A 23,349-nucleotide genomic window follows, 5' to 3' on the forward strand; every position below is an offset into this window, starting at 1 on the left:
TTCTAATCAGTCCCAATGAACAGGCTTAGTCCGCATACTTGGTTTGCTGAATTCCCTTAAACAGTTTAAATTGCATTTATAAATTTAGTATTTTCTTTAAATACTTTAAAAATGAGACCAGGCAAATTTATAAATCTAATATTTAAAGAATTTGTAAAAATAATTAAATTTATAGTGAGCCTAAATTCATTACACCTTCACATACTTATAAATGTAATTAATTTTTTTTATATCTTAAAGAATCATAAGTCTGAAATTATTAAGAATTAACTTAAGAATTAAATTTAAAGTACAAGTTTAATTTTAAAGCATAATTACATGGTTAATTGTCTAGATTCTCAATAGTATATTTATAATATTAATAGATAGTTCTATAAGCACTTTACAGTACAGGTTCATTTACTTCTCAGAGTAACTTTGTGAAGTAGGTATTATTCCCATTTTCTGAATGAAGTAACCAAGGCACTGATATTCAGTAACTTGATAAGAAAATGGCAGAACCAGGTTACTAAACCGAGGCACTCAATCCAGAGACAGTGCTCTTAACCATTTGGTAATTATGTGCCAAATCCTCTCAGACATTGCAAGTGCTTTAAGTGATCATGTTAAACAGATTATCCCAAACATAAATATGTTGATATCATGGCTTTTATTAATATCATCTACTTTTCATGAATTGGGAATTTATCCAATAAAGGAAGCAGATTTATCTTCTCAAAGTCAGCTACTATCTCAAACCAGGTTGTTAACATGAATGAGTTGAGGTCATTGATGGGCATTTTTTTTTGACTCTTCGAGTCAGTTCTCATTTAGAGGTGTGAGACCAGGTCATAGGACCTAAGGGCTGAAGGCTTCCATTTGGATTTTACCTGTACCAGTGATTGACAGAATGAGTTGAGTATTTCTCCGGATTGGTGTAGCTTGAATTTACATAATTTACATTGTATCTTTTGTCCATTTCTGTCATATGATTGAATGAATGAATGGCAGTCTGCAACATTAGCACATTCCCTCATCCAGATTCTGTATTGCCTGGTTGAATTCTTTATTATTTTTATGTTCTCTGCATGGTTCATATATTCTTTAAATATTTCAGTATATCCAGTTGGATTCTGCTTTCCTCTCATGATAATCATAAGTTGTATTGAGTTTTGGGATGTTGGGAAATTAAAAATATTTTATAGATAATATTTTTAGTCCAGTCTCTCTCTTAAAAATATTTACTGAGCATCTACTTGTCAGATAATGGGCGAAGGTATTGTGTGAGATGGAAGATGAATAAGGTAAGGTCTTTGTCTAGCATAGTCTTCACAGCAGTGTGGTTTTTTTTGTTTTGTTTTTTTAATGTAGCCCTAAGAATCTTCTGAGGTGCTTGTCAAAATTGGAGATTTCGGGTGCTTGGGTGGCTCAGTTGGTTAAGCATCTGACTTCAGCTCAGGTCATGATCTCACAGGGTTCATGAGTTTGATTCCATGTCAGGCTCTCTGCTCTCAGCACAGAGCCTGCTTCAGATCCTCTGTCCCCCTCTCTCTCTGTGCCTCCCCGTCCCTCCCACTGTCCCCACCCCCATCTCTCTCTCTCTCAAAAATAAGTAAACATTAAAAAAAAATGGCAGATTTCTTAGAATTATCAGAATCTATTGAATTGAATCCCTGAGGAAAAGGGCTGAGAAACTTGAATTTTTAATAGCTTCCAGAGAAACTTTCTCTTCTTTCATATTTCTAGAGTGATTCTTAAACCCACTGAAGTTAAGAAACCACTTAGGTACAGTGTAATGTGTCAGAAAAGAAATTCATGTAACTTAATATAATACAAAGAAAATTATATGTGACACTGGTCTTGCAATAATTGATTTGCATTGTCCTTTTCTGGCAGTAGTTGGGTAATGAGATCAATAGTTTCTGGAAGCCATCTAATGTTTGTGAATAAAATTATGGAATATGATTTTTTTTATTTTCTGGCAAAAATTTTGTATACTTTATGTGGTAGATTTTTTTCTTAATACTCTGATATTGAGGTATTGTGTTTTTTTTGAGACAGTATAATTTTTAATGGATACTCATTCACTTAAAAGTTTAACACATAAAAAGTTTTACTTGTTTAAGTATTACCAATGTTATCAAGGCATAAATTTTGGTACTTTTTTCCCCATTTGTTACTTTAGCCATTAATAGGCCAGATATCACAGACACAGAAATGGAAACTGTTATGGACACTATTGTTGACAGCCTCTTCTGCTTTTTTGTTACACTGGGTAAGTTTTCAAATCTTTCTGGTTATTTCTTCAAAATAAATTACTTGACAACTCATTTTCATCTGTTACAAGATCCTCTTGTCTGGATCTCTGTAGGCTCTCTCTCCAGAATTGGGATAAAACATACATACTGTACTATACAGAACCATAATTTTTCTAATAATTTGATGTACTTAATTCCTCTTGAGTTAGCATTTCATAGCTCTATTGGGTTGTTTCCTTAGATGTCTTTGGTAATTATAATTTTCTACATTTGAATGGTTTGATGGTGACTTAAACTATGTGCCTGCTAATTTTCTTTTAATATTCCATTAGGAAAAATTTCAGATATACTTTTAAGTAGAAAGATAAGTGTAACTATTAAGGTACACTCAGAAGGTTCCAGAAAACACTAAATTTACATATAATATTAATCTACTATACTCTCAGAATTTTAAACATTTCTTTGGTATGTCTAAATTTACTTAACAGCTACTTTGCATTCAGTACCTAATGTGTCATTTTATGCTTTAATATTACTAATAGATGTGTTTAGAAACCTTCAAATTGTGGGGCACCTGGCTCAGTCGGTTGAATGACCAACTCGGTTTCAGCTCAGGTCATGATCCCAGGGTTGTGGGATCCAGCCCCATGTTGGGCTCCATGCTGAGTGTGGAGCCTGCTTAAGATTCATTTCCTCTCTCTCTCTCTCCCTCTCTCCCTCTCCCTCTCCCTCTCCCTCTCCCTCTCCCTCCCCCCCCCCCTTCGCCTCCTTCCTTCCTCCTCTCCTCCTTCCTTCCTCCTCTCCCTCCCCCCCCTGCTCCTCTCCCCTGCTCGAGTTCTCTCCCTCTAAAAATAAAGTTTTTTTTAAAAATAAATAAGTATCTAAAAAAAGAAACCTTCTAATTGCAATTTTAATTTTGTAGACGCTGAAAACCTTAACAGTTAAAATGATCACACTGGAAAGTTTCTCCATTTCACAAATGAGAAAATTAAGCAAAAAACAGATACTGTGAATAGTTAAAGATATAGACAAGTTTGAGGAGAATTTGCATTCAAATTTTGGGGTCCCTCCTTTTAGGGATTTTCTCCTATAATTTCCAGCCCTGAACTCCAGTCTTTGATGCCTTAGCTCATTAAGTCTTCTGTTTTCTGCCGAGCTCTTTCTCTTCTGTGCCTTGCAAACTGGAAAGTAACTTCAGAAGGAAAGCTGGTTAACAGCGTATCTCATTTTTCAAATCTAGCTGTTCTTTCAAGAGTTTTACATTCCTCCACTTTCTGCCTGCTTTTGAGTACCTTCAGTACCTTCAAGTGGAGTTGTTACTGTTGTAAACAAAGCACATGTATATATAACTTTCAGTCATTAAACAGACATAATTAACCTTCCTATTTGCCATCCTACACATTGTCCATAATTGTGCTGAATGCTAAGGTTTTCGTGGATGTAAGATTGTTTTACCTTGATGATCGTTGTATTTTCATGATAAAAGTAGATTGAAAAAGAGCAGTATAAAGACCACTGAAGTATTAGAGCTACCTTTATTATATACAGTGTTAGAAAGTGATTTTTGCAAAAGAGAAATTGAAATTCCTGCCAGTCTGATATAGGAGGATGTCAATAAGAAGCTGTTAAATGAAAAAAAGCAAATTTAAGAACAGGATGTATAATACCTATTTTTGTTTTTTGTACTCTTCATAAATGCACTTAATAAGACTATATGGGGCACCTGGGTGACTTAGTCGGTTAAGCGTCCGACTTCAGCTCAGGTCACGATCTCGCTGTCCATGGGTTCGAGCCCCGCGTCGGGCTCTGGGCTGATGGCTTAGAGCCTGGAGCCTGCTTCGATTCTGTGTCTCCCTCTCTCTCTGCCCCTTCCCCGTTCATGCTCTGTCTCTCTCTGTCTCAAAAATAAATAAACGTTAAAAAAAAAAAATTTAAAAATAAAAGACTATATGTAGAAAATAACCTGAAGACATCCATGTCTAATTCTTAGTGGGGATTCTTTATGGTGCTGGAGTGAAGAGGGTTAACTTTATATATTTCTAATATTATTTGAATTTTTTATAACAGGCATATATAATTTGCCCTTAGAAGAAAAGAGCTTTAAAAATTTTGCTAATATTCTACATTTTTACTTTTCCAGTTGACTGAACGTGCTTTGTATAGAATCTAAAATGCAGCAATTTCAGCATATAAAGATGACGGTGTTCTCCGTTTTCTGAGATTTTCAGTGCAATTGGATTATTTTTTTATTTATTTTTTTTATAACTTTAGGATTTCAACCTTTGATAAAACTTGGAGTAATAAAGAGAGAAGTTAAGAGGTCTAATAGAGTTGATTCAATAATGAACTGAGGCCTTTGAGGAGCTTTTCACGTTACATGAAGAATATGTTATCTTTAATTTTTTTTTTTTAGACTGTAATACTTCATTGTTAAATTGTAAAATAAAGAATAATAATAACAAACCACTAAATTAACTAAGCTCTTTTCACTCTTTTCCTTTAAGTCAAATTAAAGTGAATCCTGTGAACAAACTCTTTGAACCTGTCTGTAGGAAGTCATATATTGATTTAGTTAATTCATTGAAAAAAATCTCTGATTGCACCGATTGGCCAATGCTATATAAAAAAAATAGTCTTTTTTTTTGACTCCCTGATGTTTCTTTTTTTTTTTAAACCTTGCTTTTACTCTTGAGATAACAAATCTTCTTATGTTTGTAGCCTGAAATTGTATATACTTCTATTTTTGATGCTTAGGTGTTTTATAAGTATCCATTTTAATTATTAAGAGCTGAAATCATTGCTAACTGTTGTTACAATAGGTGCTGTTCCTATAATCAGATGTTCAAGAGGAACAGCAGCGGAAATGGTAGCAGTGGTGAGTTCATGCAGATATCCATTGGCAATAAATAATAATGTATCAGTTGTTTTCCATAAGTACCTCAAGTGTTTTTGTTAATATTATATGATTACTATGGGTTATATACTAAATACCAAAAGCAAGTATTTTTATTTTTTAACATTGGAATTCCACAAAAAATAAAAAGTAATCATTGTGTACTTGACATGATGGATAAAAATGATTTTCTCTGATGTGCTGTTCCAGCTTTTTCTTGTTTACTAAAACGTATATTCGTCTTTCCACTTTGTGTCTACAAGTAGTATTTTACACAAATTTTATCCCCCAAATCATTTTATATTTAACTTCATTTAGCAAATGTATATTGACATAACCATTTTTAAAATGAAGTTCATTTTGCTATTTTACTATATCGGAGTAAATTGAGCATTCAAAAATTTGCTTTAAAAATTAAAAAATAAGATTTAGAGAAGTTACAAAACGAATGAAAAGGAAACAAGGTAAGTGGTATTGAAAGATGGAAGATACACTAACCTTTTTTAGTTTTCTTAGCCAAAGTGAATCATTGATTGATGGAGGGCTGCTTTCTTTCACATATCCTGTCTCTATTCTGGAACCTCTTGTGGCATCACTCTGTGGACACATTCCTTATACAAAGAGTCATGACTGGGGAAAGACGGTGGCTCATTGCAAATTGTTGCTGTACCTAAAGTAAAAATAGTGAATGAATAGTGATTGGAAGTCAAATCAGGCCTGAGTCACAGTAGAAAAGGCATTGTTCTTTTTAAGTTCAAGTTATGATAATATTGAATAAAGAAGCTAAAATATTTAGATTTTAGAATTGCTGTTTTGTAAAGAAATTCCAAGTTTCTTAATTATGAAACTAAGAACATATTATGATTTTCCTGAACAAAATTCTGTGAAATTGTTTTTTAAAAGTTATTATCAAATTTGATTTTTCAGAAACTAGATAAGAAACTTCGAGAAAATCTCAGAGATGCAAGAAACAGTCTTTTTACAGGTGACACACTTGGAGCTGGCCAATTCAGGTATTATGTTAGTTAATATAGGACTTGAAAAGAAATTTATAGATTTATAGCATTTTTTGGGTTGTTTTCTTATGTTATAAAATACCCTTATACTTGTAATTGAAATTTGTTTCTTTTTAATGAGGTAATCACTGTCACGGTTTTGACTCAGATTGTTCTTGTAATACAAGTGGAATATTTTATTCAGTTTATGTTCTATTGTTAGCATTTTGTCTTTTGCATTTTTGTCATCTGTAGGGGAAATTTTTCTGTTTATATGGCTTTGAAGGTCAGAAGCCATTTTATACCGATTATCATTAAGCCTGTTGGTAATAACATTAAAAATAAGTGAAAAACTTGTGATGCTTTTGTATGTTTTGAGCTATCAACTGGTTTCTGTTTTTACCTTGAAATATTTGTTTATTAAAATCAATGGGCAATATTGGTGTAAAGAAGTAGATAAACCCACACAGATGGCTGAGAATTATTTCAAGGGGAATAGACAATATTTTGGAAAATTAATTCCTACCCCCACTTTTAGGTGAATTAATAAATAAAGCCTGTGAAAATAAACTGATACTTAGAGAGTATAATACCTTCTAGGAATGATAATTCTATGGTAAATTTCCATAGACTTCAAGTTAATTTAGATGGATCCTACGGTCTTATGTACTATTTCTATAATTTGCAGTTTATACTAGCATTGTGTTTCAATTGTTTGTTCAGCTGTCTTGGCTCCTACGTTATTTTAAAATCTTCTGTGATTTCATTGTTGGGTTTAAATATTCTTCAAAATGTTTCTCATTAAAGAGAACAGAAATGTGAAATTCTCAGCTAATTTTTTTTTTCAACAGAAGGAACTACTATAGCATATTTTACTTAACAGTTCCCTTCTTACAGTGCTCTCATAAAAGCCTTAGAAACCAATATAAAGGCACTTTTTTATTTGGATAATTTCTAAAAACTTATTTATAATAATATTAATAATAAATAATTTATAACATAGTGGTCATTTTTAATTTGTTGGATGCATTTCTAAATTATTTTAATTAGGAGTCAGTAGCCTTACTGACTGTTGTTAAATACGTTTGAATCCAGTTGTAGGTTAATGATTCTTCATAAGAATTTGGCAATGTCTGGAGACCTGTTTGGCTTTGACACCTGGGTAAATGCTACTGGAATCTAGTGGGCTACATTATAGGATGCCGCTGAACATCCTACAGTGCACAGAATAAGCCCCAAATCTCACTAGTGCTGAATTAAGAAACTGCCACAGGCAGTCCTTCCTTGCCTTTCACCTAGCTCTGGAGTAATAAATGATAGTAGGTGGTAACTTTGCCACTCCTAGTTATTTATTGCAGAGTTTTATGATCAGTGCAGTACATTTATAATCAGTACAGTGTAATGAGTTACTAAAATGGTCAAAGGTCTCTAGCAGAAAAAAACGTGCATAATTGATATAATCAGATAACAGTATCTTGTAAAATTGATGTATACTCTTGATACAGTAGTGCCAAATTGGCAACCAGATGACTTTGTGCCTCACTTTGCTTTAAGTCTGCTTCACATCAATAATATATGAAGTATCTGGTAGGTGAATAATAATATAATTAGGTACCGTTGTGGCTTAATGCTTTTAGTTTTATATCTTACAATGGGATAGGGTTTCATAAGGTTCTTCTCTAGAGTCTGCTGTTTTGAATTTGTGTTTACAGAAAAAAAGTTGTAATTTGTTATTTGAAACTGTCGAACATTAGTGTACATTTATAAGATCCTACTCTGTCTTCTAATTTTCCCAGAAACTGACAATAGCTTTTCCTTTTTTCCAGAAATGTGAAATATAAATCTGAGTAGAAGCAACTTATTCTTACTTTGATAACTATACAATTATTCTGTAAAAGTACTTGTATAGATTTTATCCTTTAAGACAATTCCCTGAGACTTAATAATCTAGCATTATACACAGGCTCTAAGTAGTCCAAAGCATAGAGCAAACTATTATGGAATGCTAGTATTAGCATACTTATTGTTCATATCAGAATGGTATATACTGAAAGGTATTAGAAAAATGGAGATGTATATACTGTTACCAGGAGTTATATAATTTTTTAAATATATTTACAGCTTCCAAAGGCCTTTATTAGTCCTTGTTGACAGAAACATAGATTTGGCAACTCCTTTACACCATACTTGGACATATCAAGCCTTGGTGCATGATGTACTGGTAAGAGGCTAAATATACTACTTTTTACTAAAATGTAGTAACATTCATTGGTCCTTTTAATTTAAAATTAACGTCATGGCTACCAAAACACAGATGAGAAGGATGGAGGTGAGAAATATGAAAGAAAAAGTGATGGAATTTGGTATCACTGGATGTGGATGATGGAGAATAGTGAAGCATTGAATTTATGATCTTTGAAGTGTAAGATTAATCATTTATATTGTTGCCAGTGATGGAAAGAAAAGGAATGGAGAAAATGAGTGACTTTTTAAAAAGTTTTCATACAAGTTTTTTCATTTGTTTTTCCCATACTGAGAAAGTAAATAAATAATATGTTTCTCTCTGGGGAGGAAAGCCATAATTTCTCCCTTTTTCCTGGGAATCAGGTAGCCTCATTTTATGGTAAAAAGAAATAGTAATTTTTATATTACACCACATGTTTTCTGAAGTAATTCCATATATTTAAAATCATGTTTGAAACAAAAATCTGTATTTATATGCATACATCTATTCATGTATTAAATAGTGTGTATGGCATGTGATATACACAGATAAATAAAAGAGCCCCAGCCTTCAAAGGCACTGGGCAGAAAATATGTACACAAATAATTTCTGTACAAGGCATAATGTAATAAAGCCAGAATAGTCCCCATTTGATAGAAAAATTTAGACCCAAAGTTAAAGAATTTGAACCTAAATCATTTGCTCTGCAAAGACTAGCACTCTAATTTACTAATTTCTGGCCCAGGCCTCTAGGGATTATAGTATATAATAATATCGTTATTGCAAAGAGTTCCTGAAATGTCATATAGAAAAGAAATGAAAAACATGACAATAGATGGTTTTTTGTTTGGTTTGTTTCTTTAAAACCCATATTCTAGCTATAAGGTTTATTTAAATAAAGTTTTTATTTATTTTGAGGGAGAGAAGGAGAGGGAATCCCAAGCAGGCTCCGCACTATCAGTGCAGAGCCCTACACAGAGCTTGATCTCTAGGACCATGAGATCATGACCTGAGCTGAGGTCTTGTGTTATTTTAGACTCTAGGATGAGTGTTGATGTAATAGTAGGCAACTCTGATTCAGTATAGAGGGCAAGAAGAATCAAAGGGACTACTGAGTTAAACCCTGAGTAAGGGAACATGGAAGCTAGTTTTAGGAGGTCATGTAAGAGGCTGAAGAAGAATTCAACCACTACTGGAGGGCCTACTCTCTGACAAAATATTTGGGAAAAGATCTAAAGGAGGTAAGGTAGTGAATTAATATCTATATGGGAGAATAGCATTCTAGGCAGAATGATGCCTAGCATGTTTAAAAGATAACAAGGGGGGCGCCTGGGTGGCTCAGTCGGTTGGGCGTCCGACTTCGGCTCAGGTCACGATCTCGCAGTCTGTGAGTTCGAGCCCCGCGTCGGGCTCTGTGCTGACAGCTCAGAGCCTGGAGCCTGTTTCAGATTCTATGTCTCCCTCTTCCTATGACCCTCCCCTGTTCATGCTCTCTCTCTCTGTCTGTCTCAAAAATAAATAAATGTTAAAAAAAAAAATTTTTAAAAGATAACAAGGTAGCCAAGATGACCAGAGCAAAGTAAGGCAGGGGGAAAATAGCAAGAGATGAAGTTAAATAGGATATGGGAAACCATGTAGCATAGGACATTATAGGCTATTGTAGGGATACTGACTTTCAATTTGAGGGAAATGGGGAGCCACATGCAGTTTTGAGTAAAGGGTGACATCTGATAAACATTTTAAGAGTATCACTCTAGCTGCTGTGTTGAAAACACTTTCTTTGGGGGGCATACGAAGAGTCAAGAGACCAGTAGGAAGCTATTGCAGTTATCTTAGCAAGAGATAATGATGGCCTACAACAGGATGGAAATGGTAAGGGTTATGACAATCTTTGGAATGTAGAGCATAGGATTTGCTGATGAATTGGATGTGGGATCTAAGAGAAAGAGAGAAGTCAAAGATAAGTCCAGAGTATTGCTTTTGCAAATGGACAGATGTTATTTATTGAGATAGGAGAGACATGGCAGGAGAAATTTTGGGGCGAAGATCAGATGTTGAGTTTTAGACATGTTAAATGTGAGATGCCTGTTAAAGTATTCAAGCATAGATATCAAATAAATGTATGAGTGTGGAGTTGAAGAAGAACATCTGGTCTAGAGAAATAAATTTTGGAATAGTCCATATATAGATTTAAAGCCAAGAGATAAAAGGAGATAACTAAGGGGGTGAATATAGATAGAAGAATCCAAGAACTGAACTCTGAGGTGTTTTTCAACATTTAGAGGTCAAGGTGAAGAATAGGAACTAACAGTATAATGTAGCAAGAACCAACCAGAAGTGAGAGATGAGAACTAGATTTGTGGTGTTTTGGAAGGCAGTGAATTCACTGTTTTCAGAGAGGAGGCAGGAATCAACTTAGACAAATGCTCAGGACTAAGAAGTCACCAATGTGTGTGGCAACATCAAGGTTATTACTAACTGTGGTAAAAGCAGCTTCCATAGTGTAGGGGCAGAACACTGAAGTAGGTTTAAGAGAGATTGAAAGAAGAGACAGAATGAATAGAGACAAACTGAAAGAGTTTTTGCTGTTTAGGAGAATTGAGAAAAGTGATGGTTGCTGCAAGGGTGAGGTAAAAAACAATTTTTAAATGAGAAAAATTATAATTTTTAAAGATTATATTAAATATTATACATTAAAATTTATAAAATTATATAAATTAAAATTTTTTAATGAGAAAAATGCCTCTGTAGGTGGCATTAATGGTCAGCATGAGTATAGACCAGGATTTTTCAACCTTGGCATTGACATTTTGGACCCAATAATTTTTTGTTGTGGAGGGCTGCCCTGTGCATTGTGGGATGTTGAGCAGCATCCTTGGCCTTTACTGTCTAGATGTCAGTAGCACTTTCTTATTTGTGACAACCAAAATGTCTACACACAGTGCCATACCCAGACTATGAAGAGGTGCAAAACTGCCTCTGAGTGAGAACTGCTGTTATAGACTAATAGCAGGAATTTCAGAGGTGGAGTTGTTTTAGGGAAGAGGACAAGTGAAGAATCTGGGAGTAGCAAGGAAGACCACTGTCTCAGTCCTGGGTCCAACCAGTTGGAGTTCAGTGAGAGCAAGAAAGTACAGTGGAAGTTTCGAGTAGATGTTCAGAAAAGGAGATTTGGCTGTTGAATGAGTAGGAGTTCCAGAGGGTATGAGAGAATGGTTTCAGGAATTGGTTAAAAGTGAGAGATGGGATCTGAGGGAGGTAGTATAGGGAGCCATACAGAGATGGGCATGATGAGATAATTTTGATTATCTTAGATTTGGTTGGTGGGTTCCTGGCTTTTGGGTGGGAGCTAAGGGTGGTATAGGTTAGGAGTCATGTCTTCATTCTTGCTGGTTGTATGTGGAGGCTGTATAGAACATTAAGATACTGCTATTTTTTCTAATGAAAGTAATTGATGCTTTGAGCACAGGAGTTAAGGTATATATACAAGTAATTGCACTGTGAAGAAATATGCTTTTATTCCCCTTTGTTGGAAGAGAAAGTTGGGAAACATAACTTAGAGCAGAGCTTTCCTCAAGCCAGATAAGGCTTATACTGGTCTTTGAGGTTTTCAGTGTTGTTGAGTGAAATGAGAATAGAAAGGGCTGTGAATATTAATTTTTTTGTGTGTGCATTACCTTTTATTACCCTTGTATTTTTGTGAGGTATATAATGCAGTAATATTTATTTCCTGTTCTTTGGAGTTAAAATAATCCTTTTAAAAATACAAGGTGCTAAAAATAGATGGTAGAGGGTTTGTTTGGTTGGTTGGTTTTGCTCTCATCTTCAGTTCACACAATTAAAAGTTGGCAATCTTGTGTCCGTAAAAATTCAGTTCAAAAAAATATTTTTTAAAATGTTTATTTTTGAGAGAGAACACGAGCCTGAGGAGAGGAGGGGCAGAGAGAGGGGACAGAGGATCTGAAGTGGGCTCTCTGCTCGCAGCAAAAAGCCTGATGTGGGACTTGAACTTATGAACGGTGAGATCATGAGCTGAGCCAAAGTCAGATGCTCAGTCGACCACGCGACCCAGGTGTCCCTCAAAAAAATATTTGTAAGTGCCTGTTCCATGCTAGTAACTGGGATATGTGGTAAACAAAGCAGATGTTACCCCCTGATTGCATGGAGGTTGGAGTAATGGATTCCTGTGGACATTTGGGTTATTGTTGGTTTTAGTTTTTGTTACAAATAATAGAACACATCTCTAGTTAACTTTCTTAGGCTAGGTTCTCAGATTCTATATTACCTTTAAACAGTCTTTTCTCAGCATTATTATCAGAACATTTAGGTCTTACGAAAATAGTTTCCTTAAAGAGATTGGTTAAGATAAACTACGCAAGTTACACTGACTTAATCCTGTTCATTAATTTTATTTTTTAACTTAATATTTTTTTAATTAAAAAAAAATTTAATTCCAGTACAGTTAACATACAGTGTTAGGGTTTCAGGTGTATAAAGTGATTCAGCAATTCTGTATATAACTCACTGCTTGTTAAGATAAGTGTACCCTTAATCCCCTTCACTTATTTAACCCATCCCCCCTCACCTACCTCTGTTCTGGTTACCGTCTCTTTGTTCGCTATAGTCCAGAGTCTCTTTGGTTTGTCTCTTTTATTTCCTTAGTTCATTTGTTTTGTTTCTTAAATTCCACAGATGAGTGAAATCATATGAAATCATATGTGTTTGAATGCATTCTATCTCTGACATATTTCACTTAGCATTATGCTCCCTAGATCCATCCATATTGTTGGAGATGCAAGATTTCATTGTTTTTTTATGTTTGTATAATGCTCCATTGTGTGTATATACCATATCATCTTTATCTGTTCATCTTTTGGCAGACAGCAGGTTCTTTCCATAACTTGACTATTGTAAATAATGCTGCAGTAAACATAGCATTGCATATATCCTTTCGAATTAGTGTTTTCATACTCTTTGGTTAAGTACCCATTTGTCCAATTACTGGATCATATGGTAGTTCCTGTTCATTAATTTTAATGCAGTTTCTAAATGTGAAAAAACTATAACTGTGATATCATAAATTATGTCATTTTTTTTTAGTTAAAACTACTGCTTTTGAGGTGTCCTTGAAATTTTTAACATTCTTAATAATTATTCCCTTTACCTCCACAAGATGGAGTAAAAGTTCTAGATAGGAACGGTAACCTAAAATTGGAGCTTGCTTTTTATATTAAAAATCTTTGCCTGAAAATCTGGAACACTGATAGTATTTATATATCTAGACCTTGGAAACAACTGAAAAATTCACACAGCTTCCTTGTGTGCCAGAAACAGTGTGGTCATTTACCATGAGAAATACACTCTTCTAGTGAAAACCTTACAGTGCCCCTTTCCTTTTACTGGGATATAAGAAGTACGATTAATAATTAGTCATGATTCCTTTTTATTATACCCTGGTTGTGGGAAGGGTAGATTTGATTATTCATCTGCAATGAATAGTTACCATTGGGCAAAGGGGGATGGGCATTATTTCATCTTAGTATCTTGTTCTTTACTTGGGCTTTGTTTTTTCATATCTCAGGTGCCCTTTTTGTGTCTTTGGCCCTCTGCTACTGACTTTTATTATTTGAAACATTAAACCACAATTTATACTAATATGTAAAGGGTTTTTTTCCAATTGAAGAAAGGAAGTGGTTTCTAAATAAGTACTTTTAAAAGATTATTAGAAAAGCATTTTAGAAGCACTCCTTTTTTATTTTTATTTTTTTATTATTTTTTACTGTATTTTTATTTTTTATTTTTTTAATATGAAATTTATTGTCAAATTGGTTTCCACACAATACCCAGTGCTGATCCCAACAGGTGCCCTCCTTAATGCCCATCACCCACTTTCCCCTCCCTCCCACCCCCCATCAACCCTCAGTTGATTCTCAGTTTTTAAGAGTCTCTTATGGTTTGCCTCCTTCCCTTTCTGTAACTTTTTTTTTTTTTTTCCCTTTCCCCTCCGCCATGGTCTTCTGTTAAGTTTCTCAGGATCCATATAAGAGTGAAAACATATGATATCTTTCTCTGTATGACTTATTTCACTTTGCATAACACTCTCCAGTTCCATCCATGTTGCTACAAAAGGCCATATTTCATTCTTTCTCATTGCCAAGTATTCCATTGCATATATAAACCACATCTTCTTTGTATTCGTCAGTTGATGGACATTTAGGCTCTTTCCATAATTTGGCTCTTGTTGAAAGTGCTGCTATAAACATTGGGGTACAAGGGCCCCTATGCATCAGCACTCCTGTATCCCTTGGGTAAATTCCTAGCAGTGCTATTGCTGGGTCATCGGGTAGATCTATTTTTAATTTTTTGAGGAACCTCCACACTGTTTTCCAGAGCAGCTGCACCAGTGTGCATTCCCACCAACAGTGCAAGAGGGTTCCCATTTCTTGACATCCTCGCCAGCATCTATAGTCTCCTGATTTGTTCATTTTAGCCACTCTGACTGGCATGAGGTGATATCTGAGTGTGGTTTTGATTTGTATTTCCCTGATGAGGAGTGACGTTGAACATCTTTTCATGTGCCTGTTGGCCCTCTGAGTGCCTTCTTTAGAAAAGTGTCTATTCATGTCTTCTGCCCATTTCTTCACTGGATTATTTGTTTTTTGGGTGTGGAGTTTGGTGAGTTCTTTATAGATTTTGGATACTAGCCCTTTGTCCAGTATGTCATTTGCAAATATCTTTTCCCATTCCGTTGGTTGCCTTTAGTTCTGTTGATTGTTTCCTTTACAGTACAGAAGCTTTTTACCTTCCTGAGGTCCCAATAGTTCATTTTTGCTTTTAAGTCCCTTGCCTTTGGAGATGTGTCAAATTGCTGCGGCTGAGGTCAGAGAGGTTTTTTTCCTGCTTTCTTCTGTAGGTTTTGATGGTTTCCTGTGTCACATTCAGGTCCTTCATCCATTTTGAGTTTATTTTTGTGAATGGTGTAAGAAAGTGGTCTAGTTTAATTTTTCTGCATGTTGCTGCCCATTCTCCCAGCACCATTTGTTAAAGTGACTGTCTTTTTTTCCATTGGATACTCTTTCCTGCTTTGTCAAAGGTTAGTTGGCCCTACATTTGTGGCTCCAATTCTGGAGTCTCTATTCCATTGGTCTATGTGTCTGTTTCTGTGCCAATACCATGCTGTCTTGATGAATACAGCTTTGTAGTAGAGGCTAACGTCTGGGATTGTGATGCCTCCCACTTCAGTCTTCTTCAATATTACTTTGGCTATTCTGAGTCTTCTATGATTCCATACAAATTTTAGGATTGCTTGTTCTAGCTTCGAGAAGAATGCTGGTGCAATTTTGATTGGGATTGCATTGAATGTGTAGATTGCTTTGGGTAGTACTGACATTTTAACAATATTTATTCTTCCAATCCATGAGCACGGAATGTTTTTTCATTTCTTTGTATCTTCTTCAATTTCCTTCATAAGCTTTCTATAGTTTTCAGCATACAGATCTTTTACATCTTTTGGTTAGGTTTATTCCTAGGTGTTTTATGCGTCTTGGTGCAGTTGTGAATGGGATCAGTTTCTTTATTTGTCTTTCTTTTGCTTCATTGTTAGCGTATAAGAATGCAACTGATTTCTGTACATTAATTTTGTATCCTGCGATTTTGCTGAATTCATGTATCAGTTCTAGCAGATTTTTGGTGGTCTGTCGGGTTTTCCATGTGTAGTATCATGTCATCTCCAAAAAGTGAAAGCTTGACTTCATCTTTGCCAATTTTAATGCCTTTGATTTCCTTTTGTTGTCTGATTGCTGATGCTAGAACTTCCAATACTGTGTTAAACAACAGCGGTGAGAGTGGACATCCCTGTCGTGTTCCTGATCTCAGGGGGAAAGCTCTCAGGTTTTCCCCATTGAGGATGGTATTAGCTGTGGGCTTTTCATAAATGGATTTATGGTGTTTAAGTATGTTCTTTCTATCCCAACTTTCTTGAAGGTTTTTATTTCAGCTCTGGGAAATGAAAAAGTGGGGAACACATCCTTCTACCCAACATTCTAATTTAGCTGACATTAGTTTCAAAAAGGTAAAGCAAATATGTATGTGTATCTATGTAAATATTTTTGTGCCCACATACATATTTGCTCAGATTTTAGTCTCATCATTGTTTATATGTTTAGTCTATTTTTGGTTTTTTTTATAAACACCGCTAAAAATCATTAAATGCATCCCAGTACTTCCAATTCTGCCTCTTCGTCAGTCATTTAATATTGTTTGAATTGAATTCAGTTTGTGTTTTAATGACTTATGTGATTAGTCAAACTGTACATTACATTAGAAGATGTAAGGGAAAAACTTGGTTTAGGTTATATTCTATGTATCACAGTTACCCTTTACATGATTTTTTCATCATTATTTTCAACTTCACACATCTTGTAGTTCTCTATGCAAACTATTTCAGCTTCTAGTACTGTACATATATCTATGTCTTCTGGATGGGACTGCCCATGATCCATGAGCTTGGGGTCAGGCATAAACTGTGTAGCACCTGAGGTAGATTCTGATTTTGTCTTTGTTTCAAAGATAAGTTCTGTTGGCAAAGGCACTGAAGGTTTCAGGTTGTGAGTTTTTGCGGATATTTCTATTTCACCAGAGTTTTCTTAGTTTTTTCTTTAGGTTTAGGGAGTGATTCTTTTTTGTTGTTTTTTGTCCACAATGATTTAACTGCTTCATAAATTTGCTGGTTTGTAGTGTATGCGTTTTTCCCAGTTACCTTGGCAGTTATTACTGACTGAACTGGGTAGCAAACAGTTGCTACAGTGGCCAGTCCCAGATGATAAGCAATTTTCTTAAACCTAGAACCTTTTCTTCCTGAAAACAAGCCTGCTAATCCTGAAACTGTAATCACTCGTTTTTGGAAGAAAATCTCTAGGTGGATTCTTCAAATAGACATAAGCATCTTTTCCAAATTGTACTGTATCCATTATCCCATTTTTCACAAAGACATAAACACCCTTGCACCAGCCAATATAATGATCAGTTGTTTTGCAGATGGATGCAAAGCCTATTTGTAAATGACCAGGCTGCTCTTTGACATACTTAGACTGCAGAGGTGGGGTGGTATATATGGAGAGCTGCTCTGGTTTTACTAGCTGCTTTTTCAATTCTTCTTCTTTGCCTGCATGTACACTTACAAATGCACATATCAGACCTGCAGGTATGGTTGTCAGTTTTCCCATCGTAACAGCCGCCATATCTGTGACCTTCTCCATGTAAGTTTTCATATGGTGGGCAGAGAGGGACCAAACAGTTCGACTGTCTCTCGAGGGTTTTTATTAAGAAAAGATGCTGAATTTTGTCAAATGCTTTTCTGCATCAGTTGACAGGATTATATGGTTCTTATATTTTCTTTTATTAATGTGATGTATCACATTGATTGATTTACAAATATTGAACCAGCCCTGCAGCCCAGGAATGAATCCCACTTGATCATGGTGATTAATTCATTTTATATGGTGTTGAATTAGATTTGTTAGTATCTTGTTGAGAATTTTTGCATCCATATTCATCATGGATATTGGTCTGTAGTTCCCTTTTTTTGCTGGGTCTCTGTCTGGGTTGGGAATCAAAGGAATGCTGGCTTCATAGAATGAGTCTGGAAGTTTTCCTTCCCTTTCTATTTTTTGGAACAGCTTAAGAAGGAAAGATTTTATCTCTGCTTTAAATGTCTGGTAGAATTCCCCAGGGAAGCCATCTGGTCCTAGACTCTTATTTGTTGGGAGATTTTTGATAACTGATTGAATTTCTTCGCTGGTTATGGGTCTGTTCAAGTTTTCTATTTCTCCCGGTTTGAGTTTTGGAAGTGTGTGGGTGCTTCTTCCAGGTTGTCCAGTTTGTTGGCGTATAAGTTTTTATAGTATTCCCTGATAATTGCTTGTATTTCTGAGGGATTGGTTGCAATAATTCCATTTTTATTCATGATTTTATCTATTTGGGTTCTCTCCCTTTTCTTTTTTGAGAAGCCTGGCTAGAGGTTTATCCATTTTGTTTATTTTTTCAAAATTAACTCTTGGTTTCATTGATCTGCTGTACTATTTTTTTAGATTCTATATTATTTATTTCTGCTCTGATCTTTATTATTTCTCTTCTTCTCCTGGGTTTGGAGTGTCTTTGCTGTTCTGCTTCTGTTTCCTTTAGGTGTGCTATTAGATTTTGTATTTGGTATTTTTATTGTTTCTTGAGATAGGCCTGGATTGCAATGTATTTTCCTCTCAGGACTGCCTTCGCTGCATCCCAAAGCGTTTGGATTGTTGTATTTTCATTTTCATTTGTTTCCATGTATTTTTTAATTTCTTCTCTAATTGCCTGGTTGACCCATTCATTCTTTAGTAGGGTGTTCTTTAACCTCCATGCTTTTGGAGGTTTTCCAGACTTTTTCCTGTGGTTGATTTCAAGTTTCATAGCATTGTGGTCTGAAAGTGTGCATGGTATGATCTCAATTCTTTTATACTTATGAAGGGCTGTTTTGTGACCCAGTAGGTGATCTATCTTGGAGAATGTTCCATGTGCACTCGAGAAGAACGTATATTCTGTTGCTTTGGGATGCAGAGTTCTAATATATCTGTCAAGTCCATCTGATCCAATATATCATTCAGGGTTCTTGTTTCTTTATTGATCCTGTGTCTAGATGATCTATGCATTGTTGTAAGTGGAGTATTAAAGTCCCCTGCAATTACCACATTCTTATCAGTAAGGTTGCTTATGTTTGTGATTGTTTTATATATTTGGTGGCTCCCATATTTGGTGCATAGACATTTATAATTGTTAGTTCTTCCTGATGGATAGACCCTGTAATTATTATATAATACCCTTCTTCATCTCTTGTTACAGCCTTTAATTTAAAGTCTAGTTTGTCTGATATAAGTATGGCTACTCCAGTTTTCTTTTGAGTTCCAGTAACATGATAGATAGTTCTCCATCCCCTCACGTTCAATCTGAAGGTGTCCTCAGGTCTAAAATGAGTCTCTTGTAGACAGCAAATAGATGGGTCTTGTTTTTTTATCCATTCTGATACCCTGTGTCTTTTGGTTGGAGCATTTAGTCCATTTACAAAGATAGGTTTTAGAGTCATTGGGATATCTGTAAGCTTTTATACTTGTAGTAGTGTCTCTGGTACTTTGTGGTCCTTGCAGCATTTCACTCACAAAGTCCCCCTTAGCATCTCTTATAGGGCTGATTTAGTGGTGATGAATTCCTTCAGTTTTTGCTTGTTTGGGAAGACCTTTATCTCTCCTTCTATTCTAAATGACAGACTTGCTGGATAAAGGATTCTCAGCTGCATATTTTTTCTGTTCATCACATTGAAGATTTCTGCCATTCCTTTCTGGCCTGCCAAGTTTCAGTAGATGGGTCTATGGCTACTGTTATGGGTCTACCTGCTATGGCTGCCTTCATTTTATTTTGCACCTTATAGCATTTTTTAATTCATCATGACTATTTTTTAGTCCCTTGATCTCTGTAGCAATAGATTCTCTGCTGTCCTCTATGCTTTTTTCAAGCCCAGCAATTAATTTTATGACTATTATTCTAAATCCTTGTTCTGTTATATTGCTTAAATTGGTTTTGATCAATTCATTAGCTGTCACTACTTCCTGGAGTTTCTTTTGAGGAGAATTCTTCCGTTTCGTCATTTTGGCTAGTTTTCCGTCTCTTACGTGTTTTAAAAGCTTGTGTGCTCTGCTCCTGTGAGCACCGCTGTATTAAAGGAGGGTCATATGCTGTCCAGGGCCTGGCCCTTCAGGACGTGTTTTTTGGGGGATTGTTACTTGCTCTCTGTTTTTGTGACTTTGGTTATTTTATTATCCTACTCGTAGTAATATTTTGTACCCTCCACGAGGTGTGGTTTGATTTGTTCCTTGGAGTAGCCCTGTAAAGGAAAACAGGTAGACAAACAGGAGACAAAAACACACAAACACACAAATTACACAAACAAATAAACAAAAACCTAAAGACTAAAAACAAAAAACCCAAAAACAACAACTACAAGTTAAGAAGAGGGTGGAGGCGGTGCTGATGGAAGAGCATACACAAAGAAAGAAATGACAGGAGTGGGGGGAAGGGGGGTGTAGGGGGCGGGGAGAAAAAATAAACATTGATTAGGCAGAGAGACTAAAAGGCTTAATCCAGAGAGAGAAAGGAAAATAAAGAAGGAGGTGGGGAAAACGAAATGAAAATCAAATTACCCAGAGAAACTATATGACTTGATTATTCCAGAGAGAGAGAGAGAGGAGTGTAAAGAAGGAGGTGTAGAACATGAATCAAGACAATGGATTAAATATGCCTGTTGAGACAGACCAATAACCAGAGTAACCAGCCTAGGGGAGGGAAGAGATAAGAAGGAGAAATGGGGGGTGGGGGGTGGAGAATATATTTATATATCCAGAACTGACCTAGAGTTAATCTGGGTCAGTGCTGCAGTGCTTGTAGGTAGTAGCTGTCCACAGGGTCTGTGCCACTCTGGTGGATGTAAAGTTACCCAGTACGAGGGGGCGTGGTTTGGCGTTTTCTGGACCCACCTCCATTATGGGCCAAGGGAGTGATCCCTGAGGCCCTGCCTTGGAGTAGTGGTGGGTGGGAATGGTGATCTCCCAGTGTCTTCTCCACGGAGCCAGACCTGGTGGACTCCGTTGGAGTCGTCCGCACTGTGCTGCGGGTGCAGACGGGGGCGGTCCTTCTGGCTCCACCAACTCCCATGACCCTGCACTTGGCTGGGATTCAGAGTCCTGCTCCATGAGCTCTGGCGTTGGGGAAGCGCATCTCAATGTGGCGTTACGTGGTCCGGCTGGCTTTGTCTGTGCTGCCACACTACAGGGAGGACCGACTTCTCCTATTGAGGATTGAGAGCCGATGCCCTCACTGTGAGCCCCTGGGTGGCGGACGCAGGCAGGCCTTGTCTTTTCCCACAGCACTCCAGGGAAACGGCCACCTTATTCTCCTGCAGACTGCACCCTCGGCCCTGCCACCATGCCTGGGGGTAGTGGACGCAGGCAGGTTCTGTGCTATCACGCAGCCTTCCAGGGAGGGAACCACTTTCGCCAGCTGTAGACTGAGCCTCTGACCTACAACCGCACCTAGGCCTGGCTCCCTCCTCCCCAGGGAGAAGCACAAACAGGGAGCCGGCCCCAGTCCGAAGAAAGCCCTGCAGTTAGAGATCAGATCCCTCTCAGTCTCAGTGCAAGGTCTTTCTCCTGTCCAGCTCTGATCCTGCACTTCCAGAGCCACTCTTTCTCTTCCCTTTGTCTTTCCACAGAAGAGGGTTCCTCCCCTCCGTGTCCACGCGGCCTTTTTTTATCTCCCCCAGTTCGAAATTACCCACCTATCTTTTTTCCAGCTTTCCCATTTTCTTCCTAGTAGATTCAGTCTCTTTTCCTCCCAGGCTCTGGTGTTCAAGGTCCTTTGGCTTCTACACTTGTTTGTTTGAGAGACACAGGACGTATGGATCCCCCTACTTGGCCATGTTGGCCCCCTCAATTCAAAGCACTCCTGTTTTTTAAAGATGTGTGATTACAGTATATTGGATCCTAAGTGTAGTTCAAAGTTTTATGCTTTGAAGATTGATGCTCTGTTGATCCTGTAGTCTTTATTAACACAAAACCCCTTGGACAACACTGTATTGGACTAGTTTGAGGCGTTTGCCTAAAAGTCAAGTATGATGTAAACTTCTACTCCCTTAATCTAAGCTGTTCATAGGACGCTCCTAATAAAAGTGTGTAGACTACATAAAAGCCAAGAAAACATCCTTGACTTCATTTTTTAAAATGGTATTGTTTCATTGTATTTCCATATTCATTGCTATTTCTGAGCTTGAATTAAAATTTTATTTAAGGGAGGGGCTCCTGGGTGGCTCAGTTGGTTAAGCGTCTCATTCTTTTTTTAGTGCTCTGACTTTATTTATTTATTTTGAAAGAGAGAAAGCACATGTGCTAGCAGGGGAGGGGCAGAGACAGAGGGAGAGAGAGAATCCCAAGCAGCCTCCATGCTGTCAGTGCAGAACTCAACATGGGGCTTGATCTCACAAACAATGAGATCATGACCTGAGCCAAAACCAAGAGTTAGATGCTTAACTGACTGAGTCACCCAGATGCACCCCAAACATCTAAGTCTTGATTTCAGCTCAGGTTATGATCTCACAGTTGGTGAATTCAGGTCCCACATTGAGCTCCGTGCCATCAGTGTGGAGCCTGCTTAGGATTCTTTCTCTAGCCCTCCCTCTCTGCCCCTTCCATGCTCTCTCTTCTCTCTCAAAGTAAGTAAATAAACTTAAAAAATGTTTATTTAAGGGAAAGAAGAGTATATGTTACTTGCCATATACTAATCTAGCATTAGGTTGCTACCATTTTTTCCCCCTTATATCCCACTTGCTTAGTATGTAGGATTTTGATATTTTTATCTATGTTTATGATGCAGCATTGTATAGAGATTTTCTTTTTAAATTAAATGATTCTTAGAAGTATTCTAAGTTAGATTTTTCCTTCCTTTTTTCTTAATGTCTTCACATATTTTTCTTTTCTCTTCCTCCTTTTATCATTGACCAAAGTTCAGGGTTTCTAAAACAGTGCTTTCTCAAAGAAATAAAGTGTGCACTACAGATGTAATTTTAGATTTTCCCATAGCCACATTAAAAACATAAAAAGGAACAGATGAAATTTAATATATTTTATATAACTCTATAAATCAAATTATTAGCATTTTAACACATCACTTTAAAACTAATTCTTTTATATTCTCTTTATATATTAAGTCTTAAAAATTTGGTGTATGTTGTACTTACATCACATCTCAATTCTGACTAGTCACTTTCCAGATAATCAGTGGCCACATGTGACCAGTATCAACTGTATTGGACATCCTGTTTCTAAATCATTACATCTCAAGTTCTTTGCTAGTTTAGAGAATGAATAAATTGGAAATGTTTGCATATAGTCAGCAGTGTATCTGTAGGGGCTTTTTTAGCCC

General features: G+C 36.4%; 1 protein-coding gene and 1 pseudogene across 1 annotated transcript in view; one reads left to right on the forward strand and one right to left on the reverse strand.

Annotated features, from left to right (window-relative positions):
• Positions 1–23,349, forward strand: part of SCFD1 (sec1 family domain containing 1) — a 115,518-nt gene that overhangs the window by 16,081 nt on the left and 76,088 nt on the right. The window contains exons 7-10 of the mRNA XM_007098073.2: positions 2,165–2,254; positions 5,057–5,112; positions 6,058–6,143; positions 8,247–8,346. Coding sequence (XP_007098135.1) covers positions 2,165–2,254; positions 5,057–5,112; positions 6,058–6,143; positions 8,247–8,346 — 332 coding nt within the window. The remainder of the gene's footprint in view (positions 1–2,164; positions 2,255–5,056; positions 5,113–6,057; positions 6,144–8,246; positions 8,347–23,349) is intronic.
• LOC102971283 lies at positions 16,690–17,615 on the reverse strand (annotated as a pseudogene).

The sequence above is a fragment of the Panthera tigris genome, chromosome B3, assembly GCF_018350195.1.
Source record: "Panthera tigris isolate Pti1 chromosome B3, P.tigris_Pti1_mat1.1, whole genome shotgun sequence".
In the NCBI taxonomy this organism is placed as follows: Eukaryota; Metazoa; Chordata; class Mammalia; order Carnivora; family Felidae; genus Panthera; species Panthera tigris.